We start from the raw sequence: 13,043 nt of genomic DNA, 5'->3' as shown, positions 1-13,043 counted from the left end.
TGATCCGATCTGTGAGGAGCAACACCTAGGATGCAGTGCAATGTCAACTAGTCAAAGTGGAAGGGGACAAAGGGTCTCTGGTAGGTAGGTTTGTTAGATGAAATAAAATACTTGGTTGTGTACCAGTAAGGCCCCCTTTCCACTAGACGGCGATCGCGCTGCGCTCTCACTTCCGACCTAAATAGGATATGTGTACCCTTCGCTTTCACACTGGGTATACCATACAAAACGTACAAGTGTGAATGAGAAGACAACAAAACACACAAAGTGTAAACAAATTCGTTTCTTTTCTATAGAATTCGTTGAGCGATCTGTCAAAAACTAGGTCGCAGAGAGAGCGCGGCGAGAGCGCCGTCCAAGTGGAAAGGGGGTATAATGACCATGGTAAAATCCTAATTGATATCAGCCTGCAGCTTCGGCTATGGTTAAACAGTCCAACACAGGAATGAGAGACTCCGTCACATGGGGCACATCTGTAGGCTGGGCCTAGTTCTAGTTCGTTTATCAGGATCCGCTGTTCTTCTGTTATGTACAAAAACGTTTGTTATTCAGTGACTTATCAAGCTGATATAACTGTTGACGGATATTCTCCTGTTCTTTACTGTGACAGAGTCACTATGGTGCTGTTGTCGTAATTCAGTTAGCCCACTGAGTCGGTGTGTCAAGGTGTACTTGTGTCATTTGTACCTAAAGCAATGAATAGTGGATGTGAAAAAACGGTGTGCATCATTCTATAAAGCCGGCTAGATTCCCCTATCAGTTAAGATGTCGTTCTAACTGGAAAGTGCTTTAGTTTTTATCTACAAAAATCCCCCGTAGGGCCCATCAATGGTTTGGTCTGGCGGAAATGATAAATCTTGCCGTGGGAACAACAGGTCCCTCGGGTAGGTTGATCCACGTTTTCCTTCAGCTAGGGAAGCTGTTGTGTTTCCTGGTACCCTAGAAAAAGCCTGCCAGCCTTTTTGCGGTTGACCGCTGGTGATTTAAACAGACCCTACTAGGCCCGCTTTACGATGACGCACTGCATAATATAACACCTGTGTTATTGAAATTTTTGCCTCGACCTTATATATGAAAAATACACTCGTCTGTAGTCTCGTGAGACATCTGATTGTAAGTCTTTAAATGTGAGAAATCTTTAGTAAGACCACCGCATATTTGCGTTTCCAAGCTCGTTACTTCTGTTTTATTATCTAAGTCATTTCTTCGCCATGATAACTCGCAGGCTGCTTGTCTGTTTGAATACCTTTTGTAGCTAAATCCATTTGTACGTTATTGTTCGAGAGATGTGAGGAGGTCGAGTGAATAGCAACACTTAGTGCTTTACCAATGGCCATCTATTTCCGTTCCTGTTCAGTGGTCTCTGAAATTAGACGTGTGCAAACTTGGTCTAGCGATTGCGACCTTATGGGTAATGTGAACACGGCAGTGAATAAATGGATTATCCAACAACGTTGTTAGATCGTCACCTAGTTTTAACCATTCTGGTCACTACCATCACAAAAATGTTTTGGTGGTAAATGTGCAAGTTTGACATCTCTGGAGCACCAAATCCACGTATTTTGGCACACTTTCGCCACATCAACTAAGAGGGTCGGTGAGTGTCACTCCTCTGCCATAGTGGCTATATCGTGCCAAGTGAATTACCCAATAGCTCAACATCAGAGCATGGCGAGTATAGAACCCGGGAGCTATTGGTGGTGGGTCCAACGCTTTAACGATGGGTAACATCAACCCCACCATAGCCAGGGCACTCTATTTCACATTTTTCTCAATATTTCGAAAGCATAATTTTGTGTGTTCACACAATGGAAATAACTGAAATATTGGATATGTTGTCTTTCTCGATACCGTCCAGGTTGGTCATGGTTATCGCGTTCCTAGCCACCACCTGGCCGTCTATGACAGAACGCTAATTGCCAATTACTTGCTCCATATAGAAACTTCTTCTGACAGTTCCTGCGGCAGAATCATTCTTTTAGGGTTCGTGAGAATTCATCCATTAACAAGACTCTGTAGACAAAATAGTCAACATAACACACAGTAGAATAATTATGTAAATTATGAATAGACATGAGTGACAAATCATATCATCATCACAGTTTACATAAATGGGCTTTCGGCAACGTCAGTCTTCTGCGACTGTTTTATCAAGGGATAGCAGCGTAGTAATTTGATGTCATTTGAAAATGGACTGACTTGTGATAAGCTCGGAATATCAGGTGTAAAACCGTAGATGTTACTGCCAGTGTGACCCGTGGCAGGGTAGAACTGCTCATCGCGGTGTTATTACATGGAAAGTGCGCTGTCAAAGTGACATGGGAATTTACCCCTGCACCTCCTTTAAGCGCAATAAGCACCTTTATCGCACTTAGTGTCCTTGTGCGTAAATTTATCAGCACGACTTCGCACTGTAATATTGCACTATATCGCAGGGGAATATTAATGAGTGGTAGGCGGAGAGATGTAATGCTGTTTTTCTTACCTTTATTGATGGGCCTATAGATGTTTAGGTACAGGCAGTCTTCGTTCAGTGTTTGTAGATATGGTTGCATTGATGCCACTTGTTGACGTGTCCATGAAGGCGTGGTCATGGTTGTTTTCCGTACTGCCTGCATGCACGCCGGACCGAAGCTGGTGGCGTTCCGCGCACCGTCCCAGTTCGGTGCCTGCAACTTCGCCTGCTTGAAGCGGTACACTCCAGTCGGCGGTTCAGCATAGGGGATACCGAGGTATTTCTCCACAGGTACCAACTCTTTATCGCTGTTGTCAAGGTCAACTTTAATTCCGCGGAGGGAGGGAGAGTCTTCTCCTCCCCCTATTCTCACCACCGGGTCTCTGGTCTGCACCAGGGGGGCGGTGCAGAGAATGGACAGGAGGACAACAAACGGGTGGCCCAATTTGTCTGGTAGGTACGCCATCGTCAGTGTTTCCCTCCCCACGACCTTCCTTGAATCAATCTTTCCCCTGTTGTTGATTGAGGGGTTCTGGTGATTGTTATTCACGGCACGGTGGGCGAGCACGTCGCTAGCGGCACTACAATGGAAGCAGCACACGCTTAATAAAGATTATGCCGGCCTCCGTGTAAACTTGGCAAGGTTGTCCGGGAGTTCAGCCGGTGTTGTGGGTACAAAGCTGGCCTTTCACCCCGAGCGAACCACAGAGCGAGGCGCGGCGTCTAGAAGCCTACACGGATCAATAGCTTTCTTTTCACAGGCGAGTTTTTATGTCCAGCTATGATGCCAGTCTAGATCTCCATGTAGAGGCGATAACAGGCTTCATCGTAATGAAACGACATTTGATGTTAATTAACAGTGCATCTCTTGATTAGATCGCTCAGCTGCCGTGCGTGGAGGCATGGCTATCTCCCTCAGCCATCAAGGAATATCAAGTACGGCTGTTGAGCACGGCCACCGCGCTGGTTGTACGTACCAGCCTGTAGTATGTCCATATCTTCCGGAAACAGAGATGGGAAGAGTTGAGTGCAGGTAGATAGCGGTGTATCTCCCCTAGACACACGGCACAGCTAGAATGAGAAGAGAATTTGCGGACACTAGGTAAACCTGGGGATAGCAAAGTCACAGTGTCATCTGTTGGGTGCGTGCAAGCAGGACGCGTACCTAATGCCGACAGATGACATCTACGGTAAACGATTGGGCTTACCGCACGCGTGTGCTGGCGTCAGCAATCACTTGTTTGAGCAAAAGACGAGCGCGAACGCGGCAAAACGGCGGAGATGCCGGCGGTTCAGCCCGGCAGGACGTCAAAACCAATGAGTGAAGATTTCGGCGCACCGCTACTTTACATCAACAATATCCTCGGATGGTTAACCGCCAGCTGTTGAATGCACACGGAGAGCCTTGCCTGCGATGCCGTATTGCGGGAGATTAAACTATGCCAATGGCAGCCCGGACGAAAGCCCAATTCCGCTTTACCTAAGGCATATCGCCGCCAAGTCTGGTCAGGTGGCCCTAATAACGTTCAATTAAGCATGCTATGCCTAACAGCTTTTCCTGTATCGGTGCTTTATATAGTCCACATCACGTGAACGCCGGCAGCTGACATATCGATGTGTTCTGGGACTGTGCCAATGAGAGAGCGTCCTCATGTCGAGGCCGATTTACTTTATGCTGATGAAACAGTCGATACGAGGAGGTTGATTATACACTAGATACAGAAATATGGGCTCTCATGCCCCGTGTCTCATATTAGAAAAATTCTTTTGGATACAGAATAATGATACAGAAATAAAGAAGCTCACTATGACAAAATGGTTATCAATTTTATCATGGAGACTAAAAGGAAGAGGACGCTTTCGTGTAAAAAAAGCCACATGTACTTTCAACGGGGATTCCTTGGATATATTCCAGATCCTTGGCCTTGCCATAATTGAAAACCGTTCTTAATAGATGTTATGATTTTCAGAAGTGTTACATACCCTTGGTGTAGATATGTTCTTAATGTGTGCAGAAACAGTAGCAGTATTGAATGAGTGGGTTACAGAATCTGTGATCGTGATATAACACAATATAACACAGGAGGACCACCAGGAGCTTTAAAGAACAAACTCGACCCTTCCTTAATATCGTGGTTTAGAATAGATTGGTGGACTCATACTAATACTTCATATATGTACACGCTATTCTAGACACGGCTGGAGCATGATTATGGGGTTTTATGTATTAGAATAAATTCCATACATCTTCTAAGCTGCCAGTTCTTTCTTGATCTTGATAACAATCTATGTTATTTGTTAGATTTTCGTATCATTAGTGGCAATTCGTCACTACAGAAGTGCCTTCTTCACGCTTTACACTACTTAAACAATTCCCCAGTGACCGAAGAGATAATGGATGTTCTAATTGTGTTAAGTCAAAAGGCGTCGGCTTTATACGATAGCAATATCACCATCCCTGGAGATACTGAATGCATTACATTGTTCTGGTCTCCTGTTTGAAGTTGTTCATCAATGTCATCGGAAAATGGCACGCGCATGCCTCCGTCAGATAGGATTTCACATCATCATCACTTCAGAAGAGTGGAAGATACATTTGTGATGCCGTCTTCACAATCACAAACTGTTTTAAACATTTATCATGTATCAAAATGTATCATTTTTCAAGGTTAATAACAAGTAGGGTATGGTATGGCTAGAGAATGAGTGAGTGCATAGTATTACATTCATGGGAGAGACGCCACATGTGAAGTATGCATTACTTTTTTGTATCGCGAGTTGTCGATTATTGCCGCGGCATTTTGTGGCAGACGGGCCGGGAGACAATGGCGTTCACAATTTGAGCTGAGCTGTATCGCTGCTGGATTGTCGTAATGATCTTCCGAAATTGATGCTTTCCCTTCTCGGGTGTCGCCCGGAGTAATGATGCCTGAAATTACGATGCCGCTTGATGATTTAACATGCAGACACCATCAAAAATTCTTACGATCCGTAAGATGTTTTCTAGCATTAGGGGAATGAAAATCACAATCTTTTACACTCACTTTTATTTCTTATTCCGGTCCACTCATTGCATGAGTGTGCATTTCGTGTTACGTTAGTAGTAAAGCTAGCTCGAAACGACACAGTGGTTCGGGTAATTGATAAGGGTCGTCAATTACATCATGACATAGAAGCGGATTATTAATCGGCATGAACAAGTAGATCGTTTTCTAATACATAATTTGTCAGTTTTAGGGATTTTACATTATCATAGACGGTGTAAGATACTGCACGCCGTAGTTCTTATTTTTTTTCCTTTCAGACAGACAAGCACCATGTGGGATTGTAACATATTCCAACAGTGCTAAATACAAAGAACAGACGGAGAGTAAAGGTATAGTCTGATAACCTTATGGGTCAGCGGGTTGAACCACGGTGTCTCGGGCACAGTAGAAGGCGCAGCCCATCCTTCTCCTTCAACTGCCATTTACCTTCCTAACCGTTAAGTCAAGTACCCATTATTACACCTGATTGGAGTACGAAAAGTCGTGTAAAATGTTATTCCCAAATGCACAAGATCGTAAGTATGACAAGTTTTTCAGACAGGACCCTAAGCTCTGGGAAACACTATACAGTTACCCCACACAGTTCTTTGCGTGTAGTATATCAGCCATGCGTTTGTAAACTGGTAGACATTGACATAAAAAACACAGATGGAATTTGTTTTTCAATATCAGCTTATTTCACCACAATACTATCTTTACTTGACCCCACACTGCATGGTCATGCCGTACGCGTGTGGTACTACAGGTCACTCAAGAAACGTGACGTCAGAATTGGGTCAAAGGTGCCCTAAAGTCGATACCACCCATCGCCCCGGTTTAGGGTTGATAAGCATATATAATTATATATATGCAATATCTACTCACTTTTCACCATGAAGGCGCTCTCACCGCAAGCTCACTTTGACCGTAAATCTGTTTTTATGACGCTCTGATTAATATTCAACCTTAGCGTTGTTGGAGTTGGCTCATTGCCAAATATGAAGGTAGATGTTTAATTGTTTGCAGATGATTTAATAACCATGTTTACAGCATGTTGGGTTATCTTAAATCATTGTCATTACATGTTGTGTTTGTGAAGTTTACCCAAGACAAAAGTACAAGGCTGCAGAAAGATTGATCACTTTTCAACGTTCAAGTTTTGTAACATAACCAGATGCTTTCGATGTTTAACAATATGATTAAGTCCCTTTGCCTTTAATATTGTGTGCTTGTTTAACTATTGTATAGCACAACTTACCTTCCTAAATAGTCCCTTGACTACACTTTTATGCTATAGAACTACATGATAAAAAAAAAATTATATCCGCTAGTGAAGACATCGGAGCAATGAAAACAATGTATGAGCTTCCGTGAATACGTCGATGTAGGTTAGACATCCAGGTAATAGGATACACCAAAAAGTATTTACTCAAGCAACTGGATATGGTTTTGGAAACGGTCAGACGTTTCGGATAGAATTCACTATCCTTCATCAGTGACACTGAAGTGATCTGGAAGAAACATTTTTAAACTTTTATACTCTAACTATGAATGAAGACAATTTCAGATGTCCAATACGAAACGTTTTTTTTTTTGTTAGACAATTCAGACAGAAGACAATTTGATTTCCAAAGAAAACAAAGGTAAGGCATAATGAAGCTGAAGACAATTTGGATTTCAAAGGATAGCAAGGCTAAGACACAGTTAATGCAAATGAGTCAATTAGCTCCTGTTGTCTTAGTTGCAGGAGCTAAAAGCTTCCGTGAATAGTACCAATCGGACTTGCCCTTAGGAAGGTACTATTTAGATAATATGATGTTCACTAAACACGTCGGCTGTATATAGATCCTGTTTGAGCACCAAAGAAATTTGTTACCCAATAGATATTCAGGAAACTAAATTAATCTAATGCCAGTATTTTGAACACATTTGGAATTTCTACAACGGAAATGCATCACTTCATGATACACCATAAAGTAATAGAAATCACAAATATCTCACCTCGGTGTTTACTAACGTTACAGTTTATCTTCATCATAAGATACGGCGATACTGATCGTTGTTGGTTGTAGAAATAGAGTTTCTAAATTAAAACACCCTTCCTCTGATAAGAGGCCAATAACAGTTTTATCAGCTGAAAACATACTGTGTTTCTTAAGTACTTTTGTCGTTGTGAAAATTAATAAAAACCATGTAATTGATTACCCCAGGGTAATCATAGCTACATGATTGCAGTTTTTGTAGTCACTGCTTCTAAGAGTCCAGGTTGGACAGAGTATATAGTGCCAAATAGATACAACAGATAATGTATACTGTAATCCGCCAACCCGGGAGTTTAACTGTTCTGTTGCAGAAGCAGATCAACAAATAAATCTCGATCGAAATGAGTTGATGATTACACTCTCAAGAATGGGACAATCAATCAAGATCATTCGCTGTGTTTTTACACGTACAGTCATTTTTCATATTGATAAGCTTATCGTAATGAAAATCTTGCATTAGCTTCCCTGTGGGTCATTCTGAATGAGTGCAAATATCTGCTTTCCTATCATCAGGTTAATTTTCAATAATCTTACTCAACCAACTGTTCACAGAATGGTTATCAAAAATTGTATTACCATAAAGACCAGATGATAAAGATTCATTTCAAATTCTAAAATTATCAAAGGATGTAAGACAAAAGACTTTGTGAGGTAGATGACTATAATATGGAAGGCAAAACTGCGACAGTAACTGCGACAATTTAAGAATTTTAATTCTAAAAATACTTAAAAGTACATACCTTATTAATACATACCCAGAATGATACTTCTTTATGTATTCAACACTACTTTTCCAACTATACCATATTTAAAACTCTGAGGTAATAAAATTTACACATATCAGATGAGTTTTACAAAAGGTGTTCGATAATTGGTCAATTATGGGACTTTTGAAGTCCTCCTAAGTGAGTCGTAGCCATGTGTTTCATTCGTGATTATATCCATATTTCATATTGATGAACAACTCAGAATCACTCACACGGTGGTGATTGCTATTACGATCCTATTTGAAGCAGTCCATATTTGGCTAATCAGAACATAAAAGGGCAGCGTTAAGAATCGTTAATAATTAACATGCCCCTGCCTATGAGATCAATGGCTATCGGTGCCGCGGATTTGTAACCGCAATGTGATGTAAAGAGCAACGATGAATATTTGATCAATCCTTTGCTTAAAGCTTGGGGGTATGGTTGGTGTGTTTTCCGCATCTTAAGATATGGCGGTATCGTTGACATGCTATCAAATGGATATCACTCAAACCTACGTAGGTCCTACAAAAGAACCCTAGATGCTGAGTGGAGGACCAACGGTACGGTACGTAATATAATGAACATACAGTCAAACCTGCCCAAGACGACCACCCGGGGGACCGGGAAAAATCGGTCGATTTGGACAGGTGGTCGCTGAGAAGAGTATCGACTCAAAACATGCCCGATGTAAAGTATAAATGATTTCCGTTGTGTTTAATGGCAAATAGCGAGCACATTGCGCGCACGTAAAGAAGCGAAGTATCTAATGTCAAATACAACACGCACACTGTAAATTGTAAATTCAAAATTATTCTGTAAAGTCAAAAATATTATTCTAAGCATAACTTCGTAATGGCAGTCAAAATACGACGCAAAATGGCCGATTTCGACACAAAATCGCGCTAGTTATCATAAAAAATCGATGAAAACCTCAATTTTGAAAATGATGCGGTCGTTATGGGCCCTAATTTGGGCCGGTCGCGGTCGCGTTGGCCAGGTGGTCGTTGAGAAAAGGTCGCTTAATGCTTACGTCAATGGAAAAAAAAACGGGACCGAAAAAAAGCGGTCGAAATGGCCAGGTGGTCGCTGAGAAGAGGTGGTCGCTCGGGCAGGTTTGACTGTATCCGTCAACAGAGGGTGTCATAGACTTTCTGAAACTTATGATCAACTGCTCACCGAGTCACGTGATCTACATAAGGTGACTACACAAAAGCAGTGGCCTACTTATTCCTTAACAACAAAGACTAGAGCTAGACGATCGTAAATTTTTGGGTTGGCCACTTCAGTTCAATTTTCATTCAGGTAAAATTTATTTTACGAGTTCACGAAATAATGAAAAGTCGTGATGGTAGTTACCTACAAATGTTCTTACATGATACTGAGTTTTGGCACTTCACTAAAAAGACACAGGGTTGAGCAGTGCTTGAGCAAAGCACTCAAAACTAAAAATAAGTCATTGTTCAGAGCTTTCACCCTAGAATGTTATTGACTGTGTGCAATTACCCCAAACCCATTGTCAATCCCGTTATTCTTGGCAGTCTACGAATTACTTCAATAATGACACCGTTCAACAATGATGGATGGTTTGCGTCATTATATTTCTCACCATAGGTTAATACCGGAATAAAGTGCACTGAATGTCTCAGAAAATCCTCATACGGAAATGAACTTGAGTCTCTGCGGGCGTGGAAATCCACTTATTTGTTATCAACTGTCAAGATAATTCCACGTTTAAGGCATGACTAACTACAGCTCTACTCACAAATGCCAAACGCGTTTAACTAATTGCGATGAAACGGTTCATTAGAAGATAAAAGCAGGACGGGGGGTGTATTCCGGGCGGAGCGGGGAGCAATTATCCACGTTACTGTAGAAAACCCAAATGGGCTGATATTAGATTGTCTTGTCGTGTTGTGGCTGCGTAACACCTTTCTTTATATCATAAACCACAGGCTTACGACGCTACATACATTCTCTTCCAAATAGATCCGCCAGGCAGACTGAGCATAAACAATACGTGTACTATTTACACACTGCTGGTATACAGGATAACAAGAAGAGACTTTATTGACGAAACAAAAAAGTACATTCACTGTCGTATGTATAGTACATGTATACAACCTTTAAAATAGAAACACATAATTCGTCGTAAATTTCGAGTCACTAAGAATTAAATACGGGGATCGCTAACACCTTGATCTTTTCTAATAACAAAACAGAACTTATGTATTGACCTATTTTCGGATTATGACAGTTGGCAAATATAAAGATATAGTTATAATTGCTGCGTGTATTTATCCGGTATTGGTGACTTTTCGTCGTATAGATAAGCGAATGGAGTGAATGGGACCCAGTTTGGGATTTTGGAATTCAGTGCAATTGACCTAAGTGTGCGGTTACTCGATGTGTAATTAACTGGATTCTACTGTACCGGGATTGAGGTACAAAATTGGCTGATTCTTTGCTTTAGACAAATTCGGTTATGCCTTCAATATTCATTTCGTATCTTTTGGCAACTGATTATAAGTTTAGCAATGGAAGCTCTGTGTCCTGATATCTTGAAGTGTAAAAGTGTACCATTAAATAAGTGCTGCACCGTTCCTTTGTTATACATGACGAAAATACCATCATGCAAATACATAAAAGCAAAATAATGCATGCCCAAAACTAGATTCCTGCGACCTCATACCCTCGGAAAATTACATTATAAAGTTTCTCAATTATTACTCAGATATTGCGCTTAATTGCATATACAATATCAGTTAATGATGTCGTCTACCCAAATAGCAAAAGTAACATTAATATTCATTCGCATTTTTGGATGTTGTGTACAAACATTAATACACAAAAGCAAAAAGTATACAAAACATAACCTGTTATAAAGTTTTTTTTATAATACAAATTTTATTGTTCAATTTGCTATCGAACGATGTTTGTCCATCACTTTTACTTTTAATCAGTTACACAATTGATCAATTTATTATTCATTCAACGAGAATCTGACATTAGCGTTGTCCACTTCGAATTATAGTGTAGTAAGTATGTTAAATACTTTTTAAGAGGATAAAAAACAGTGAAGTCTAAATAACTATGTATACATCATTACAATAACTGTTACTGTGTATGCATATTTGGTGGCCTGAAATGATAACGTTTTACATTTATTTTGTAGAAAAGTCGGCTTCTACTAGATGCTCTGCGAAAGGGAAGAAAAATGTCATTTATATGTATGATCAGGACCATGAAATATAATTGTATGTCTAACACAACTGTTACATCCATATTTATTAGGCCTGTCTCCAAGCCCATATCACAGATGCCTTCATAACTTTATGGTAAATTCATACCATGGGTTATTAAATGTGGGTAGTTACATTAAATAAGCACCCTGTTCATACCAATACAGGTGGCATTTGTTAATATGCGCTCTGGCATTTTAAGGAAATATGTTGTTAGACACAAAGTAATAATGAATATTGCCCTGTTATGCCTAACGTATTTATTGATATGTTTGCGGAGATGTAGGGCACGTCGTGGGTAGAGAATAATGCACGTTTGGCTGCATGTCGGCTTGCAAATAAACGACAGAGAAATACTGCATTCCTTACCTACCAAAGGACACAAGAGAATAATCAAATAGTGGAGTCAAATTTGGCTCTCTTTCATATACATGATTTTTGTATACTATTTAGATTTTTTAAAACTGTATAAGTCGTGAACTTGAAAATTGGCTGGGGTTAGTAAACCCTTGTATATTGATAGTAATTATAGTGTTTGCTATATCAGCATGATTTTATTCCTTTGCTATATGAGTGAGTAGGAGTATATATACTCCAGCTGTGTTAATTGTGTATCGCTGACTATATTTGCCTATTGAGATGAATTTTCGAGAGAAATGTTATCATAAACTGAAAAAAAAAGAAATAAATACGCAATAGGCAATAAATAACAATAACAGCGAACAGGGTACAGCGAACATGGGTTTCTTTCTCTGTCACAAAATAATTGAAATGTGGAATGCACAATGCCGAAATTCGCCTTTGTTTTACAGAAACCACCATTTTGCCCCCGCCGGATCGATGAGATGGGAAGGTACCTCATAAAGTGTCGATTAGCTCCATCGATCCGAAATCCTTCTTGTTATCCTGCACTCGGAATACAGTTCTGAACATTGATAATTACCTAATCAACTCGATGATAATCGTTTGGTTTTTGTTTGGTAGGTCGTCAATAATCCGACCCCAAGTGTGTCTCCATCTCTTTTTGTTTAGATTCAAGCTATAACATAAATACTGGATTCTAAGAACCATTAGTATCTGTGGTAATGTATGGTAGGGGGTCAATTTGGCACAATGATACTTTAAGCATTCGTTTGACAGAAAGAAGATCAATTATCCAAGTTCTGAAGCGTCTTTAGCTGGTGTATCAGGAGAGCTGACCGGAGCAAGGAAAGGGGAGAAATTAAGGTTGAAGTGATCAGGGATCGATTCAGGTACAGGACAAGACAAGAATGTCAAATCTACTAGGTTTCTGGCTTGGCGCAACTGTCCATGGTTAGGAAGACTTTCAAATAGCAAATTTGTAACCAATAGGAATCATTCAAACTTTGTCAAGCTGACATTTACATATTGTCAGCGGTTTATACGATATACCATAACCACAATCAATGTCGACGTCCGTTCTTGTATGGATGAACAAAAAAAGTGCTTCTACTTCTGCAAACCTGTTTATGTTCTAAAGATAAATGTTAAGCCCCCTTCACACAAGAGCA

At 40.4% G+C, this 13,043-nt stretch overlaps 1 protein-coding gene across 2 annotated transcripts in view; it reads right to left on the bottom strand.

Annotated features, from left to right (window-relative positions):
* LOC118428126 (neuroligin-4, X-linked-like) overlaps positions 1-3,985 on the bottom strand; it is a 57,368-nt gene extending 53,383 nt beyond the window's left edge. For both annotated transcript variants that reach the window (XM_035838109.1, XM_035838110.1), the window contains exon 1: positions 2,486-3,985. In XM_035838109.1, the coding sequence (XP_035694002.1) occupies positions 2,486-2,921 (436 nt within the window). In that variant the 5' untranslated portion in view covers positions 2,922-3,985. The remainder of the gene's footprint in view (positions 1-2,485) is intronic.
* Positions 3,986-13,043: the final 9,058 nt, after the last annotated feature.

The sequence above is a fragment of the Branchiostoma floridae genome, chromosome 12 (genome assembly GCF_000003815.2).
Source record: "Branchiostoma floridae strain S238N-H82 chromosome 12, Bfl_VNyyK, whole genome shotgun sequence".
Taxonomy (NCBI): Eukaryota; Metazoa; Chordata; class Leptocardii; order Amphioxiformes; family Branchiostomatidae; genus Branchiostoma; species Branchiostoma floridae.
This window is presented reverse-complemented; position numbering and strand designations above follow the sequence as displayed.